Source organism: Purpureocillium lilacinum, assembly GCF_023168085.1.
Source record: "Purpureocillium lilacinum CBS 284.36 DNA, scaffold_6, whole genome shotgun sequence".
NCBI classification, from domain to species: domain Eukaryota; kingdom Fungi; phylum Ascomycota; class Sordariomycetes; order Hypocreales; family Ophiocordycipitaceae; genus Purpureocillium; species Purpureocillium lilacinum.
Genome location: NW_027072116.1, coordinates 1,303,550 through 1,321,165, shown reverse-complemented (window position 1 = coordinate 1,321,165; position 17,616 = coordinate 1,303,550). Strand labels below are relative to the sequence as shown.

General features: G+C 59.1%; 6 protein-coding genes across 6 annotated transcripts; 2 read left to right on the top strand and 4 right to left on the bottom strand.

The window, feature by feature from the left end:
* Window positions 1–2,645: 2,645 nt before the first annotated feature.
* Window positions 2,646–5,578, top strand: PLICBS_008306 (GTPase-activating protein; the record flags this gene model as incomplete). Its single annotated transcript, XM_018324185.2, has 5 exons — window positions 2,646–2,759; window positions 2,868–3,150; window positions 3,220–4,448; window positions 4,505–5,446; window positions 5,516–5,578. 5 exons carry the CDS (start codon window positions 2,646–2,648, stop codon window positions 5,576–5,578), a joined length of 2,631 nt encoding a protein of 876 aa, XP_018177364.2.
* A 648-nt stretch (window positions 5,579–6,226) lies between these two features.
* On the bottom strand, window positions 6,227–6,923 carry PLICBS_008305 (40S ribosomal protein eS8; the record flags this gene model as incomplete). Its single annotated transcript, XM_018324186.2, has 2 exons — window positions 6,227–6,783; window positions 6,860–6,923. The coding sequence occupies 2 exons, from the start codon at window positions 6,921–6,923 to the stop codon at window positions 6,227–6,229; spliced, it is 621 nt and encodes a 206-aa protein (XP_018177365.1).
* A 1,225-nt stretch (window positions 6,924–8,148) lies between these two features.
* On the bottom strand, window positions 8,149–10,195 carry PLICBS_008304 (uncharacterized protein; the record flags this gene model as incomplete). The annotated part of the gene is made up of 4 exons (XM_065601364.1): window positions 8,149–8,744; window positions 9,721–9,747; window positions 9,802–9,850; window positions 10,031–10,195. The coding sequence occupies 4 exons, from the start codon at window positions 10,193–10,195 to the stop codon at window positions 8,149–8,151; spliced, it is 837 nt and encodes a 278-aa protein (XP_065457436.1).
* A 1,095-nt stretch (window positions 10,196–11,290) lies between these two features.
* Window positions 11,291–12,302, top strand: PLICBS_008303 (3-oxo-5a-steroid 4-dehydrogenase; the record flags this gene model as incomplete). The annotated part of the gene is made up of 2 exons (XM_018324187.2): window positions 11,291–11,324; window positions 11,404–12,302. The coding sequence occupies 2 exons, from the start codon at window positions 11,291–11,293 to the stop codon at window positions 12,300–12,302; spliced, it is 933 nt and encodes a 310-aa protein (XP_018177366.2).
* Window positions 12,303–12,556: 254 nt separating this feature from the next.
* Window positions 12,557–13,492, bottom strand: PLICBS_008302 (uncharacterized protein; the record flags this gene model as incomplete). The annotated part of the gene is made up of 1 exon (XM_018324188.2): window positions 12,557–13,492. The coding sequence occupies one exon, from the start codon at window positions 13,490–13,492 to the stop codon at window positions 12,557–12,559; it is 936 nt and encodes a 311-aa protein (XP_018177367.2).
* A 983-nt stretch (window positions 13,493–14,475) lies between these two features.
* Window positions 14,476–17,507, bottom strand: PLICBS_008301 (RAM signaling network component; the record flags this gene model as incomplete). The annotated part of the gene is made up of 3 exons (XM_018324189.2): window positions 14,476–16,872; window positions 16,941–17,052; window positions 17,116–17,507. 3 exons carry the CDS (start codon window positions 17,505–17,507, stop codon window positions 14,476–14,478), a joined length of 2,901 nt encoding a protein of 966 aa, XP_018177368.2.
* Between the last annotated feature and the right edge of the window lie 109 nt (window positions 17,508–17,616).

Genomic DNA, 17,616 nt, shown 5'->3' with positions numbered 1-17,616 from the left:
GCGCTTACCAGGCCCGTGCCACGCGGCTGCAGCGCCAATTCGTCGGCGCCGTGTATCTGTCCCAAGGCTCAGGTCGCGATGCACAGTTTTTTCCCTGCGGATGCAGGTCTGTCTTGTTTGCTTCGCCAAGGTCGGCAAAGAGGGGCACTAGTGATTCATCGCACTAAAGGCGTGTGCCTCGGAGTGTATGCCCGCAGCTTTCTCGCAATCTTGTTGGGCGCACGGCGTTTCATTATCTAAGTTAGTTATCATCAGGGCCCTCGCCGCATCTGAAGCGGGGAGAGCGACCAGTGTCCGCACACTGGACTACCATTCGAGTAATGTTGGCAATGACGTGCCCGTCGCGCTTGGCCTCCCCTATGTTGACAGCTTGCTCCGCGTGCCCTTCTTTTGAAGATCCTTGTATTATGTAGCAGTCCGACTATAGGCATGTTGTCTGCGAAAGGTGTCCCCTCATTACACCAACGTCCGGCAACGGGCTTTTCCCAGACCATCAGTTTCCCAACACATCATGCGCGTGCGTCATACCCACCGGCCATGTCCACAATGACAGACTGAGCACAAGGCGGAACCAGCAGCATTCAAATGACATATTTTGCCAGAGGGATCATCCACCATCACCAAACCGGGCCATTCATTGGCGCCAGCTCGTGGGAAGGCTTACTCGTACAGACGCGTGGAAGCCATAACGAACACCTCTACCCTGGACTCGTGTCGGTGTCGAAGGACCCTGCCAGATTTGCGACGCGAACCACCTACACTGATGTGCAGTGGGGGCAAGCAGGGGACCTTCCTTTATGAATATGGATTTCTTCCCGTGGCGTTGGAGATCGAAACTAGGCACATCTTTGGTAACTAGTTGTCACACTGATCTTGTACGACTACCGGCGACTACAGCGTGCATGGAGCAGCGAAACGTTGCATGGCATACGGCATGTTAGCCGAAGGGGCCGAACCTGGAAGCCCCCCAAACAAGGCACTTCCAGCAGCTCATCAATGCAGTGCAGGTGCACATGGGAAGGCATGGCAAGGCATGGGTACACTATGCTCGTCCGCATCTTTGCCCGCGCCGAGCCCCAACCCCGCGTCAGGCATTTGTGGTGGTGTCGCCCCGTCACGTTCCATGCCGGTGATAGCTCTGTACGCGCTCGCCACTGATCCAGTGTGCGTCGCGATGTGAGACAAGGTCGCAGGATCCTTCGCCCTAGGAGAGGGGAGTGTCACGCGATGCGCTCATTGTTCCCTGCTGCCGGGGAATGGGAAAACGCGCCGACGTAGCTAGTGTTGGCTGCGCCTGCACAAGGAGCCGAGCAGAGGCCGTGGTGGCGCTTGAACCCAGGCATAAGTCATTCCGTGGTGGATTGCCTGCCTCGCCTGGCAATGATTGTGTATTATGCCGTTGTCTGGTTGCCATGAGCTTGCCCGCGGTTTGCATGGGAGGAAAAGCATGGCCGTTCCTTTGACCGCCTGGGGTCCACACGCTGGCACGGGGCCGCCGGGCGACCCATGCTGCCCGGGAGCCGTACGGTTCCAGTTGCGAACGAGGCCCTCTTGGCCGACGATCCGCATCCGCCAGAGAGTGGTCAGGTGGCGCGCGGGTGATGTGTGTGCAACTGCAGCGCAGGTACGTTGGCCGCAGCAGGCAGGTGGAAGCCAGCGATACGGTTCCAAGTTGGTAACGGGAGGGGGTTCTGCTTCCATGTCCCGTTGCACCGCCTGTGAGGTGGCCACCGCACCAGTGGGGGATGCAGGAGTCAGCCTGGAAGGCGCCCAAACGCCCTGAAGACGGCTGGATGCGTTGGAGGGGCGGGCAGGCAGGGGCGTCGCCGCTCGATCCAATCCGGGAGACGAGGCCCACTGAAGCTGCCGGGCAAAGCGGGCCTGCTATGCCCCCAGCGGGCCCCGGGCAAGCCAGGCACCCCCACCAGGGGGGTAGAGGTCCAGTGGCTCCATTGTTTCGTCGCAGTTAGTCGAGGTTTCGCACAGCAGGTGAGCCGCGGGAGACGGCATTGGCAGCTCCCAATCACTGGAACTGGCCTCCTGAAATCACGGATGCCCCTCGCGAGCTGCCTGGGATGCTGGCCTGCCCGGACAAAAAAAAAGTGGAAGGCGAGCACCTGCCGCTCCCCATGCTAGGCTAATTACTGTCAACGAAACCTCCATGCTTAACGAGACCACTGATATGACCCACGGCATGTGCCCCTAACTGGTCGTCCCCCCTAATTCGTGCCTTCGCAGCTCCCCTCGACCTCGCAACCCCCTTCACTTCTCTCTCTCTATCATACTTCCCGAGGGCGACCAGCACGTTTGATTCCTTACCGTCGATACGAGCCCGCGCCGCCCGTCCTCGACTCCGTTCTCCGCGACCTGCCCCTGCGCGACCCCGAGACGACGTCTCTAGCGAAATTCAAGTCACCCACTGCTCACGCCACGCATCCCTGATACCTAAACTACCCGCGTCCACGAACCCACGAAAACGGCCGACCGGCGGACGACAACATACGTCCTTCGCCAGGAGGTCTCAAGCGCCACAAGGCCCTTGGTTGATGGCCACTGGCTGAGCTGAGGCACTCTCATCTCCTCGATCCACTGCTCACATCCTCCCCCTTGAACGCCGGCTGCCTCGCCGGGGAACCATCGAAGCCATGCCGAAGCAGGACGACGACGTAGCCTCGGCGGCGCAAGACAACCCGCAGCATCAAGGACAAGAGTCAAAAGACGCCGCTGCCGCGTCTCCACCGGCTTCGGAGCCAGATACTGTACGCTCCCCTGCCTGCTCCGCAGGTGATGGAGTTGCGCGGCACGGACCATCGACTGCTGCGCTTCCTGACCATCCTGTACACTGTTGCTGACTGCATCTACCGCAGGCTGCCGAGAATGACTCGTTTGAAGACGCCGTCGACGCCGTGTCCGTGCGATCCCTGACAAAAAGATCTGCCTCCGCCAGCAAGAGCCCGCCACCTCCCGACGCCGAGCAACAAGACACCAAGTCGGATGCAGATGACACTGGAGACGTTCGCCGTGACTCGTCCGGCACCGATTCCAAGTCCCAGCCACGCCGGTCCTCGTCGCCAATCTCCAAACGCATATCGCATGACTCTAATCTCGATAATGTCGACTTGGACGATGAAGCTCCCGCCAAAGCCAAAGGTGAGAAAGCTTGTCGCACTGGCAGCCTGCCAAACCCACCCAGATGATATTAGGCTGACGTTGTTGCAGAGCCGCACAGCCCTGCCGAAAAAGAACCGTCTGGCAGAAAGCTGTCTCTGGGCGGCCTCACCAGCGCTTTGCCCTCCATGCCCTGGTCACCCCCAGCCGAGTCGCCCGCAAAGAGTCCGAGACCATCGTTGGTCGCAGTGGCCTCACCGCCTCCAGAGCCCAAGCCACAGCCTCCGACCCGGAAGCTAACAAGTCCCTTCTCGTGGCTTTCGCGCAACACTTCCAGCAGCAAGGACAACCAAACCTCACCCCCTGTGCAAGCATCCCCGAGAAGGAATACGGCGAGCTCTATTGCAACCCTGATGAGCAACCCAGAGATGATGCTGAGCCGTTTGGAGGAGGAGAGCGAGGGCACCCCTAATGGCGGGCCTGCCTCGAACCGCGAGAGCCTCAGGGACAGGTTCAAGGCAGTGCGCATGCGAGAGGAGGCAGGCATTGCAGGCGTCGGCGGGGAGTCTGATGGGACCGGCGATGCGCTGGGCCTGGTCAACCAGGCCGGGGATGCCTCACCAACCGAGAAGACCCCTACCCAATCCCTGCCAGGGCCGGACAAGGCGATGGCTCCCGGGACGGCCTCGGGCGTCAATGCCGGTCCGTCAGCCATGCCGGACACCCAGGTTGACTGGGACCTGTGGCAGTCCGTTGTCTATGAGGGACCAGCTGCAGTGGCCCGGACCAGCGCCGAGGAGCTCAACAAAGCCATTGCCACGGGGATACCCAATGCCATTCGAGGAGTCATTTGGCAGGTCCTCGCACAGAGCAAGAACGAGGATCTTGAGCTGGTTTATCGAGAGCTCGCAGCAAGGGGCACCGACAAGGACAAGAACCGACAGAGCAACAGTACGACGTCGAGCACAGTCAGCAATGGCAATCTCAGCACACACAGCGGCGACGCAGCATCTTCGGCATCATCCGTGCATTCTGAACAGTCTGCAGGCAATGGCAGCAGCTCCCCGAAGGGAGAGAAGAGCGCAGAGGCTATCGCCAAAGCGCAGGCTGTAGCTACCGCCGAGCGCAAAAAGAGGGAGAAGGAGGACGCTGCGGCGTTGCAGAAGCTGGAGAAGACCATTCGCCGCGATCTTGGGGCACGTACAAGCTACTCCAAGTTTGCGGCCGCCGCCGGGCTTCAGGAGAGCCTGTTCGGTGTCTGCAAGGCCTACGCCCTCTTTGACGAAGGGGTAGGATATGCGCAGGGCATGAACTTCCTGATAATGCCACTGCTCTTCAACGTGAGTTCCGCCCCCCCACAAAGACGGACGGGTTGAGATGCTGACGGGAATCACAGATGCCGGAGCAGGAGGCCTTCTGCCTTCTGGTTCGCATGATGAACCACTACCACCTCCGAGACCTCTTCATTCAGGACATGCCGGGACTGCACATGCACTTGTATCAGTTTGAGCGACTGCTGGAGGATGTCGAGCCTGCACTATACTGCCACCTACACAGACGAGGCGTCTCGCCGCATCTCTACGCCACGCAGTGGTTCTTGACGCTGTTCGCCTACCGCTTCCCCCTTCAGCTTGTGCTTCGCATTTACGACCTGATCCTGTCTGAAGGACTGTCGGCAATTCTCCGGTTCGGTATCGTCCTGATGCAGAAGAATGCAAGCACGTTGCTGGCCATCTCGGACATGCAACAGCTCACGACGCACCTCAAGGACAAGCTCTTCGACGTATACATCGACAAGGACCCGAGCCAAGGAAGCATTCTCGAGAATGGCTTCTTCGGAAGCTCTAGCTCAAGCATGGACAAGGAAGTGTACAGGGCAGACCAGCTGGTCAGGGACGCTTGCGAGGTTAAGATCACGCCCGAGACACTGAAGCTGTACACCACCGAATGGGAAGAAAAGACAAAGGCCGAGCGGGACCGCGAGATCGAGCTGCTGGAACTCCGCGCGGCGAACCAGAACTTTGCCATTCAAGTTCGGAAGCTGGAAGAGCGCGTCCAGGTCTGCGACCGTGAACAAGCTGCTCTAGCCACGGAGCTCGTGCACACGAAGGTGGAGAACGAGGAACTCCGAGACGAGAACGAGAGCCTCAAGGGCCAGGTTCGCGAGCTGAAGGTGGTGATCGAGCAGCAGCCTGCAGAAATCGAAGAGAAGTGGAACATGGAGAGGGACGACCTGATGAAGCGGAACGGAAACGTTCACGAGGAGAACCAACGCCTAGAGAAGGAAATGTCTGAGCTGGAGGAGGAGCTTGTCCAGACCAAGATGCAATACGCCGAGGTACGTAACACCCCCAATTGCTTGGCCGCCGCTGGCATAGCGTTTACTGACACGGCGATCCACGTGTAGATCAACTCTCAGCACGAAGCTTTGACTCGCAAATGGGCCGACTTGAAGCGCCAATTTTCGTAGGCGCGGGAGCGGCAGTGATGGGAGCCGCTCCCACAATCTGGGTTGGGAGCATCAGGCAGCGCCTTGGCGCAATGGGGCACAGGTGTACTTCGTACAAACTTGGTCTTTTTCAGCGCGTTTCTCCCTCACAGGTGTCACTGCGAATGTCGACACAGGGGGGGGCTCTGCTTGTAAGATGAGGCTGGGAAGCATTATCTGGCGTGATGGTCATGGACACGGTTCGGGGGCCGTTTTGTCTGAAGGGAAAGAAACTCCGAGGCAAGAAACGTTTGGTGACATTCATATGTTGATATCGGTGACAAGTAGTCTCAGCCGGGGAGAGCGGCGTCTGGCGACATGTGATTAGATATGTATCGTTGGTGAGAAGCCTTCGGCTTCAGCCTTGGTCGGCAGGCAAGGGGAAGCATTATTACAGGAACCAAAGCTTGCGAGGACTACCCGTGGTTTTGAACGCACGAACCAAGAGTGTCATAATGTCATTGGTTGCGAGAAATATCTTTTGATTCCTTATGGACCCGTCCCGATGCTTATGAAGCTCTTCATGCCCTGAAACGACAAGACAGCGAGAAAATCCTTTAACACCATACCAAAGGGCCACAATGTGTCCTTTCTCCCCAACAGCCTCCTGCCAGCAGCCTCGCGGCTCGCTTACTTGTGCAGCTTGCGCTGGTAGAAGGCGAGCTCCTCACCCTCCAGGATGTAGCCGTCGCAGCGGCCGGACTGGCCGGGGCGGCTGGAGATGATGGCGTAGAGACGACCAGCCTCGAACTGCTTCTCGACAGCGGGCTCGACCTTACCCTCGGAGGCGAAGCGGGCGGCCTGCTTCTTCTCGACGGCCTTGCTCTTCTTGACCTCCTCCTCGACCTTGCCCTCCTTGGCGGCCTGAGCCTTCTGGCGTCTACGGCCGATGGGCTGGCCGTAGTGGGCCTCGTACCATTGCCGGAAGGGGGCGGCGTCGATCTGGACAACGGCGGAGCGGGTCAGGGTGTTGGTGCGGACGAGCTCGTTGTTGGAGGGGTGGTAGGCGACGACGATGACACGGGTCTTGCGGGTGCAGCCCTCGGAGGCCCAGGCGAAGTTGCCCGAGTCGAGGCGCAGAGCGCGGTGCTTGTGGTTACCGCCGCGGGTGCGGACGGTGTGGATGCGCTTGGCGCCGATACGGGTGTTGGCACCCTGGCGGCCAGCTTCGAAAGCGCGCTTCTTCCCTGTTGACGGTAGGTCAGAACGTATGATCTATGCAAAAGAACCATACGGGCTTTCGAGTGTAGTATTGTTACGCACGGTAGTATGCGCGCTTGGCACCGGAGGCGGAGCGCTTGTGGCGGGAGTCGCGAGAGATACCCATGATTGCGAGCTCTGCAAGACGAAAAGACGGTTAGCGATCTGCTTGCTATTCTTGATCTCGAACCACCCGAGGAGGGAGAGAGAGAGGCGGCAGCGCCGAAGAACCGAGGCGGCAAGCAACGACGATGCAAAAGCGAGGCCGCGTCCGGCAGAACCAGACGCCCAAACGCAGCCCGGAGCACGAGATCGTTTTGGATATCGAAATCGTTCAGAGCCCCGGAGCCCGAATTGGAATCGCGGAAGCCGTCGAATGTTGCTCGCCTGTGGCAATCGTCGTGCCCGCTCTCTCTCTCTCTCTCGTGCCATCGTCGCGGTGGTATGTCGAAGAGGTGCTGCCTTACCTGATGAATGGTATAATCACCAGTGCAATCGAATTGTCGGCGGATGTGGGAGGAGTGAACTTTTCGACGGGGGACGGAGTTGGAGGGCTGAATTGCAACGAAAATTGTGGTTGTGGGCACGGGTGTTTCGCTAGCGCCAGGTACGTACCGGCCGCTCAGGGCTTCTCGGAGGCTGCGTTAGTCCGGAAGACCCTATCACGTGCCGTCGTGTTGAAGGGCTACCCAGCCATCCCAAAGACCGATGACTAAGGTGGAGCTATGCCGCATTGAGGAGGCCCACCCGCAAGGCGATCCGTGGATGATCTTCTCAAACCTCGAAGCTCAGAGACCGAGTATCTTGTCCTTGATGAGTCCGATGTTGGACTGCCTACATATGGTGCAAGCGAAGTCTGCTGTGCACAGTGTTTTGAATCATACATTTGCTTCTTTCTCTGAATCTGCACTATTATGGTGCAGCCCTCCGTGCCCTCCCCCCTCTCTGTCCCTACGCGGGCCCTCTGGAACCATCCTGAACGCTCAAGTGACGTTCTGTCTGTCATCCGTAGCCAGGGTTCGTTCGCGGAGGCCGTTGCCCGTGTTTTCTCTAGCTCCGGAGATTCTTCTTTACCCCATGCAGTCTCTGGGGATTACAAATCGAAAAAGGGAGTTGCCCTGTTCAGTGAATCAGTGCCAGCTATTCGCAGGCGCAGTCATTGCAGCCCGTTCTCCAGGATTCGGCTCCTGCTCGGGTCGAACTGTACCTTGTCACTGCGTCTCTGTTGCTCATGTCTCATCGATATCGGTCTGAATCATACAGTTGATCGCGTCAGCTAAAGTTGTCGTTTGCAAGAGTGTTCTTGACAGTTAGTCAAGGGTCCGAGCCGTCTGTTGACTGCGGCTAGGAATTTACCCCTCCTCGGGCGGTGAGGTGGGTAGAATAAAGTGCGGATCTGGAACAGCCAGCTTGGCCTGCCAGCGGATAGTCCCATCCGAGTTGTAGACTTGGTCTGGATGAGCCTCTGCGAATCTCGGGTCGACCAAGTTGACACGCGGGACAGGCAGAGTGCGGCCATAACGACCGACTGGCGCTTCCTTGTACTCTGCCAAGGACGGCCAATCAACACGCAAGTGTTCCGCGGCGGGCTGATCGTTGTTAAAGCAGTTTGGCACGGCCAGCACGGGCGAGAACATCGCGCTCAACTGCCGACCGCCAAACAGGGGGCCAACTTTCGTTTCAGCCTGCTCCTGTTCTTCCTTGGCCAGGTTCAACTGCTTTCTGCGATCCGCGTCCTTTTGTCGTTCTTCCAGTCCGGCTTCCAACTCCTTGCGTCGATCCTCGGCAAACTCGGCCTTGAACGCGGCCATCTCTGCTGGGGTTTGCGGGATGAATGGGGACTTGTCCGCGCCGATGTGGCGAAGGTTTCTCATGAGCTTGGAGAAGGCTGCGCGGTCTATCGCCTCCTGGCTCATCCATTTCTTTGACTGTGACCACGATCCGGAATCTAGGCTGTCGGTCAGTTCAGGTGACTTGCTTGGACTTGAGGGTGCTTTAAAGACCCCAGGGCGAAACACACTTTGCTGCGACATATGCTGTGAGCTTTGGCCAGCAGAACCAAGCTCTGGTCGCGATGAATCCGAAGGGACATTCGTTCCTGGGGTATGTGCAACAGGAAGGCCGTATGTTGCATTACCCGCAGCCTGGGTCATGGAAGGGCTCTGTAGGTCGCACCGTGTCAGCCTGGAGCTCTCTCAAGGTGTGTACAGGTGTTGGGTGACTTACGGTGTGCTCATTACGAGCAACAGGCGCCAAGGGGGCGCCTTGAGCGGTATGGCCTGAAGCCAAGTCGGCTGACTGAAGCTGTGTGCTACTTTGCACCTCGTGCCGCTGCTGAGCTAGATACTGAGTCAGATTAGGGGCAGGTCGCTGCGGTGCAGCCGCGAGGCTCGCCGACATGAAGCCGAAGTTTCCGGTGCCTTGAGAAGCCGACCGCAGATGTTCATTTGGATAGGCTACCCTGTATTGCATACCTGAGCCTCCAGTATCGGTTGAGATGCTTCGCAAATGCTGAGGGGCGGCACCTGTACTGGGACCGGGGGCTTCTGTCCCGCGCCCTTTATTTCGACGTCCGGTTCGTTTCCGACCTCTCTCGCCTCGGGCCAAAGGGCTTCTCGCAGCGCCTTTGTGTCGGGACGGCTGAGTGGGTGCAGTTACGTCTGTCTGATTCTCTCCGGGCTGAACGGCGGCGGCGGTGCTGGTTGGGAACGGTGAGCCTAGGTATGATTGTCGAAGCCCTTCTTGGGACATCAAATGCTGTTGAAGGGCGTGGTGGAGAAGAGGATTGGTGTTGACAAACTCGGAATGATGGCCACTAGGGGACATTTGACTCTGTCTCTCCGCCGCAATAGTGTGCGACAGTTGCCTCTGATGCTGCGCGACATGAGGCCCTGAAGCTGCGGCACTGACAGCCACAGTCGGACCGGTAAATGGATCCGTCTGGTCCTCACCTAAATCAGGGTCAGCCACAAGCAAATAAAATCCACAGTGATGCAAGCACTTACCTTCCATGCCAACGTTCGAGCTGGCGTTCATCGGAGGCGGCTGCTGGGTCTGATTGTAGTTAGTACGCGTCGCAGGGGCGTAGACGTTGGGACATCGGTGAGGATAGTAGGGGGCAGGACAACCGCCAAAGCCGATATATGCCGTATTCCCTGGCCAGCGCCCGTACACTATCGGCTGGGGAGGGTAACTTGCAATTTCTTGAGGGTGAAAGATTGGATACGTTGGTACCGGAGCGACCGTCTGCGACGCAAACTCGGACGCATGGTCTGGTGTGGCCGTTGGGCTGACGACATGTTGAGCAGTGTGCGCCAGCTGCGCGCCATGATCCGCCAGCTGCGATGTTTCTTTCCCCGGACTTGCCAAGGGCGTAAAGTTTGGGGCGAGCGGATTCATGCTGGGCCTTGGTTCCCCGGGAAGCCAGGGGGCTGTGGCGGAGGGCGAGTGAGGGGGTACTTCCTTGGCTTTGTGCAGCCGTGAATCTGATGCTCAAAAGCTTGTTGGGTTCGTGAGGCGCAACAAAAGGCGGCAGATCCGTGTGCCATGAGATACTTTGAGGAAGGGAGCCCGAGATGAGGTAGTCTTGGGCGTCGGACGAGCGATAGCCGCCTCGGTTGAGGATAGCGGCGTGGTGCGGGACTGGGCACGACACTCTGGAAAGCGACACAAGTGAGGAAGGTGGGCGATGTTTGGGAGAAGAAAGGTTGGGGTGAATCACGGACACGTACGGGACATTTGATGCGAGCGCGTCGTGAACAGGCCGCTGTCGCGGTTGCTGCGCGGAAACGGCACGGAGGGCTGCCTGAACAGCCGCCTAGGTCACGGGGCATGTTGACGCGCGCAGGCGCACGAAGGGACGTGAGGGGCAGCATGTGCCTGAACAGACATTGCGGCAAACAATCAATTGTGGTTGAGGGGTTGCTTGCGCGGATCTTTCATCTCATCTCATAGCTGGCTGCTGCCAGGAGCGAGTGCGAAGTGCTGTAAGTGGGCGATCCGCTGCTGTCAGTTCGAGCCAGCACTGAAAACCCCGCGAATAAACGGGCCCCGCATGGTCCTGAAGATATATACTCGAAGAAGATTCAAGGGCTTCGCCCACACATACAAAGTGTTGCCTTGCTGTAGAGAGTCGAAGTTGTAAATGCCGTTTTGGGACGACGTCTTGTCAGGCGCCATCCCTGTCGTTGGTCGCTGGATCTGGGCGGGACAGCGCGGGGCCCCACTCGTCGTCACCTGCGGCAATGGCGCGAAACCTCCTCGGCTTGGGGGGGCGCGGCAGGCGCAACCACAGGCTAATCCAGACAGCAATTTTGCCCAGCCAAAAAAGAGTAGCGAGTACCACCGAGGTAAGCTTACCTTATCTCAGCTTGCTGAGGCGCCCAAGGTACCTTGGCTCGATGCAGGCAAGCTTCAAGTACCGTGCCGTCCCCAACGCAACGCAGCTCGATTCTGCATCCTCAACAACGCCAATCCGTACGCCGCGCAGCAACAATGGCGCCGACGACGCTCAGACTCACGAACCGCTGTACGTGCACGCGCCTGCCTCGCCACCAGCACCGCATATGACCTTGCGTGCGCGCAATTGCTAACGGAAAAGCTTGCAGCGCCGAAGCAGCCCGTCAAGCGGCTCCCGGCGTCGGTCGAGCTCCCTGCCGAGGCCACTGTCGAGGACCTCAAGAAGCTCATCGCCCAGACGTCCAAGATTGGCGACTACAACCGCATCGGCCTCTTCGACCCGTCGACCAGGAAGACGCTCAAGAACCGCAAGGCCCGCGTCTTTGACGAGCAGAATGTCGCCGCCGCCGGCGAGGTGCTCGTCAAGGACCTCGGCCCGCAGATTGCCTGGCGCACCGTCTTCCTCATCGAGTACCTGGGCCCCATCCTGATCCACGTCCTCGTCGTCGCCGCTCGGCCGTACATCTACCGCGATGCTGGCGCCACGGCCGAGGCCATGTCCTTCACCCAGTGGCTCAGCTTCGGCATGATCGTTGCCCACTTCGTCAAGCGCGAGCTCGAGACGCTGTTTGTTCACAAGTTCTCGGCCAACACGATGCCCGTCTTCAACATCTTCAAGAACAGCGTCTTCTACTGGGCCCTGTCCGGTCTGCTCTGCGCGCTGTCCATCTACCACCCGCGCTCGTTGGCTGCCCGCGCCGATCTCCCCGTCATCGACGCCGTCGGCACCGCCCTCTACCTGTTTGCTGAGATGGGCAATGCCACGGTGCACTTGTATCTGTCGTCGCTGCGATCGCCTGGCGGCACCGAGCGCCAGATCCCGTCGGGCTACGGATTCGGGCTCGTCACCTGCCCCAACTACATGTTCGAGATCCTGGCTTGGGTGGGCATCATCGTCGCCAGCCGCGACTGGGCCGTTGCCGTCTTCATCAGCGTGGGCGCTGCGCAGATGTATACCTGGGCTCGGGGCAAGGAGAGCGCGTACCGCAAGGAGTTTGGTGACAAGTACAAGAAGAAGCGCTACGTCATCCTCCCCGGCCTGCTGTAAGCGCAGGGGCGAGTCACGCCAAGTCACTGTTTGACCTGCCATGGAAGGAGAAGCCTCGCTGGTACCGGCATCGCAAGGGTGCAACTACACAAAAGGGTCGAGAGCGGAATTTAAGGGACAAAAGGGGCATAATGTATTGATTAAATGGGCATAAGGAGGGTTTGATGCGGTATTAGATCGTGTATTTGTCAAGAGCTTGGCCGTGGTCATCAATCATCTAAATCATCATAGGCTGCGCTTGCAAACTACCGCCCTTAGGTCACGTCTTTGGACGACGACCCTGTAGAGAGGGACGCGGTGTCGGATCCTTTTGCCCTGCCTGTCCCTGTACTTGATTCGGGCTCCATGAGACTGCGGCTGGTGTCGGACCACGCGCTGCGCGTCCCATCCGCGTCCACCGCCATGGCGTCCGTCTCGGCGTCCTTGCCATGAGGCCCGCCCTGTCCGCCATTCACATCCCCATCCGCATCCAGATCCATGTCCTCGGGACCGACATGGCCATCGTCCTCCCTCCCACACTCGGAGCAGCTACAGCTGCAGCTACTCCCCCCACCACTGCCATCCTCGTCCCCGTCCTCGCCCCCATCGCCACGGTCACTCCCGCCGTTGGCCAAGCGCACCGTCTCCTCAAGCACCAGGAACCCGCGCTCGAGGACCTCCGCCCAGTTCTGGACGTTGCCGAGCTCCTTGACCTTGCGGGCGGCGGCGTCGGCCTCGCGGGCGAGGCGCTCGCGCTCGCGGCGCAGGCCCTCGGTGGCGGCGAGGACGTCGCGCTCCTGGCGGTCGAGGGCGGCGGCGTTGTCGTGCAGCACCGAGGCGCGCGTCTGCAGCTGCGAGTCGAGCATGTTGCCGATGGAGGCGACGACGGCGGCGCGCGCCTCGGCCACGTGCCGCTCCGACGAGGGGGAGGGGAGGTGCGGGTAGAGCGGCGCGAGGGGCGGGGAGGGGTGTTGCTGTTGCTGTTGTGGTTGTGGTTGTGTTTGCGTCTGGTGGTGGTGGTCTTGCTGGTTTTGTTGTAGCTGCTGATGCTGTTGGAGGGAATGATGCGACAGCGATGTGGGCGGTGACGCGGACCGCGATGTGGACGTCGCCGTCGCCGTGGACGTTGCCGTCGTGGCCATTGTCTGGCGAGGCGATGTCGACAGCGACAGCGACGGCGGCGGCTGGTGCTGATGCGCCGACGAGGACATGGTGGTGGTGGTGGTGGTGGTGGTGGTGGTGGTGGTGCTGAGACGGCGACGGCAGGCGGGCGTTCGGCGGGAGGAACGCACGACGCGATGGCGGGTCAATGCGATGGAGAGAAATGGGCGACGGCAATGGATATGGCGATGGTGATGACGACGTCGACGGACGGGGGGTCAAAGACACCACGCGCGGGAGCAAGCAAGATGCATGGACGCCGTGGCACCTGATCAACTCCATGTGCCGGCAAGGTACACGCTTGTACCTCGACCAGGGGGGGTGCAGCGGGGTGCATGAGACACGCCGTGTCTGTGCTGCATCAAGTAGGCCCTCTCATTCAACTTCAATTTGGTCCCCCATGCAGTTTCGCGGCCAGCGACAAGACCAACTGCACGGCGGCCAGATGCAAACAGCAGGCCACGGCCAATTCGAGGTGCTCATAAGGACTAGATATACTCAGCATCAATTGGCTTGTCTGGATATTACATCCGCCCCGAAAATCTAGCAATGATATAAGACGCCACCAGTCATCCCGGTGTCGCCTCCATGAAACCCATCCCACGCAACCGTGCCTTTTGTCCTTTCATGCCTGCGTGCGCATATGCATTCCCGTTTCAATCCATCAAGTCCATCAGGAACTTGAAGCCAAGCAGTGTGCGCCGACATGTACAGTTGTAACTTGCAAGTCCATCGACTCGGCTCTCTTGCAAGCACGCACCTCAACGTACAACCCAGAGAGGGACGAATAAAAGCCCAACCGAATTCCCAAACTCCAATGCTATGCCCAATAAACCAAAAAAAAAAAAAAAAACAGGAACCAAAAGAAGTATTGAAGCACCCAAAGACGAACAAAACTCTCCATAACTCCATCCCGCTGTTCCTGGGCGTCGTCATTCCTAGCGTGGCATACACCTGTAGACGAGAACCCCTTCCATCAAGGCCATTTTGCGAGCCAAGCCACCAAAGCTTGCAGAGGCCACCTCATTTGGGCCTAAATGGCCACCCTGCTGCCGTTCATGCGTGGAGGCACGAGCCCCAGTCCGCTATTGGGGCTGAAGGCTACCGACGGCGGCGGCCCGTTGCCATCCGACGACATCGATGAAATGGACGACAGCGAGTTGAAGCCAGAGTGGCCCCGGGTCATGGTTCCGCTTCGCGACATGGAGATGCCCGGGTTTGCGATCAGTGCATCTGCTCGATCGAAGACATTCCCATGGAACGCAGCCGCAAAGGCCGCGCTATGAGGCGTCGTCGGCACGGTCGCTTGCATGGCGGGACCTAGTGCCGCGCTCTGCGGGGTGATTGGTAGCTGCGCCTGCGTCGGTGAAGCGCTTTGAGACGAATAGGCACCTCCGAGGCGGGTGTGGCTGTCTGGCGGCTGAAATAGGTCGTTCCAGGGCGACTGTGAAATGGCGTTGGAGGTCTCCCTGATGCTCTGCTGTACCGGCCGTAGTCTAGTCTTCGTGTCAGGCGGTAGCGGGATCGCGTTGTTGCCATCCATGTAGTGCAAAAGGGACAGCACGGCTAGCCATGCCTGGACGAACTCGAAACATTGTCTCCATAGGCTTGGTTGCGCCCGGGCATTCGGGTCCTTGAGCTTGATCAGCGACAGCTTGTTCCGCAAAATCTCTGTTTGCTGTATCGTCGCGTTGACGCTGCCGGTCAACGCCTTCCACTGTCCCAGCGCCGTGGCCGGCGCGCGGTACGCAACGGCATGCCTCAAGCCGCCCGTCAACTGTACATGAAAGTTGGGCAGCGTGCGGAGGACCACGTCGATTGACTTCTGCAGGGACAGGTAAATTCGGTCAAACTGCGCATCATCCTCTGAGAAGTTGATACTGATGTCCCGGCTATGGATGGACGGGAACGACTCGCCCGATCGAGGAGTCGCCGACGTCATGATTGCGGTTCGACCACCTCCGTTGAGCTGCGGGACGGGAACGTTTGTGGCGACCCTCAGATTCGCAGGGTTATGTACGACGGTACCATTACGGTGCCGCGCGAAACCTGGTCGCTCTGCCGTTGGAGTCGCTGTCGGCTCTCGGTGGTAGGGGCGTATAGTGTTGTTGGTGTTATCCAAGCTCTGCCGGTTCGAGTGCCGGGGCTTGGCCTGCTCCGCGGTGACTGACGCCAACGTCACGCGGAGCTCCATGATACTGTTGTAAAGGCACATCAGGAGCGTTCGAATATAGCGGGCGTCTCCGTTGTCCACAAATGTATCGATGTTGTCCGCCAAGAGCGTACAGACGTGCCCATACGCGCCGACAAGCGTCTGACATGCCCGCAGGACGTGCTCGTTTTCACGCGTCGCGTACTCATCACCTTCAGCCACGGCTGCATCATGCTTCTGAACCTCCTCTTCCAGTTCCAAAACGTGAGAATTAGTATTGTAGACAACGATTTCCAGGCTTGATCTTTTCGCAGACCCGTCGTTGGTCAGTGTCATGAGCGCCTGTATCATCGGGTGTATTTGGAAGACAGAGTAAAGAATTCCCTTTGCCGCTTCGATTATAGGGTCGAAGATCTTCGATTCGCGTCGGCGTTCGGGAAGCACCGAGAGCCGCCGGATGTACGTGGGCGGCTGCATGTGTGGCTCGGTGGGTGTCGCGGGGCTCTTGGTCACGGGCGGATTGCCCTGCATCGCTGAGCCATGGCTCAAGCCGCGATAGTGGCTGAATCGCACATTGGCCTGCGTCTCGTCCAGGGTTCCGAGTTCGGACGTCTTCCTCGTTACAACTCCCATGCGTCGGTTCCGTCCATCAGGCCTGTCGGACCGGAGCAAGGACTCGGAGTTACTACGAAGCCTCTCGTTGACGTTGCCAATGGTCAAGGGCATGACACCGGGTCGACGGTTGGACGTGCTTTGTTGCGACAGGCCCCGGTAGTGGGACCTAGAGGGAATGGGCGGTGGTCGTGATGCCGCGTTTGGCGATCGCATATCGGTGACATCAGAGCCGCTGATCTTGATAGGGAAGCGGCCACTTGCGGCTCGCTTGAGTGGAAATCGTGGCGTCTCAGCACCTTCGCTGGACTCGTCGCCCGTACCCTCCGCCTCCATGCGTCCGTTGATCGCATACTGGCGCAAGAACTTTTTGATGAGCGCAGTCACGGCCACATCCGTAACCTCCGTGTCCCTTGAACCTCCGTCGTTGGGTGGGCTTCCGGTTTGCGGTTGAATGGCATCCTTGGGCGGAAAGCTAATCGGATTACCCTCGAGCTTTAGCACCTGGAGCGAGACCATGTCGGCAAGGCAGAGGGGGAGCTCCCGGATCTGATTTTTCGGTATGGAGAGGACTTTAAGCGACGATAGATTGACAATATCGTTGGGCAGGACTCGTAGCTGGTTGCGACCGAGGTCGAGGATCTCGAGGGACTTCAGCCCGCATAACTATTCCTCGAGTTAGCGCAAGGTCCAGAGCAACGACATTGCATGGCAATTCAAAGAGTATCCCATACCGGCAAAGGAAATTCTTTGATTTGGTTCCCCCTGATGTTGAGGTATCGCAGTGACGTGCATTCGGAAAAGCGGGCTGGAAGAGATGAGAGCTGATTATGCGACAAGGCGAGTCTGTGGATGTAGAAGTGCGTTAGCGACTTGGCCGTTCTTGAAGGCGACTTTGGTAAGACTGACCGTTCCAGCTCATCTTTGACAATATCCACGACCTCCTCTGGCAATTTGTGGATGTTCTTGCGGCTCAGATCGATGGTCACGCCGGACCGCAGCCCCGGCGCAACGGCTCCGGCTTCCGCGGCTTGGCTTTTCTCACTTTCGAGAGCGTTCCGCATCGCCTCGCGGGCGAGAGATATGACCTGCGATGGCGTCATCGAGCTCGAGGCCGACAGCGTCGCGTTGGAAGAAGCATTGCGAAGGTTCGGCACGGGCGGGAGAGGCGGCGGAGGGCCGTTGGATGTCGCAGCGGAATTCGGTACAGGTCGTCGTCCATGAGCAGGGTTCTCGGGGAGGCCCCGGAGAGACGATGGCTGGGCGTTGGACGGGCCAGGCATTCGATTCAGCCGGTCCATGGTGATGACCGTGTGCGAGCTTCGCACACGCGATGTGATCGAGAAGGAAAGAAGGCTCGCTGGGTGTTGATCGAAGCGGAGGTTCGGTCGGGTTTGGCAGGATGTGTTT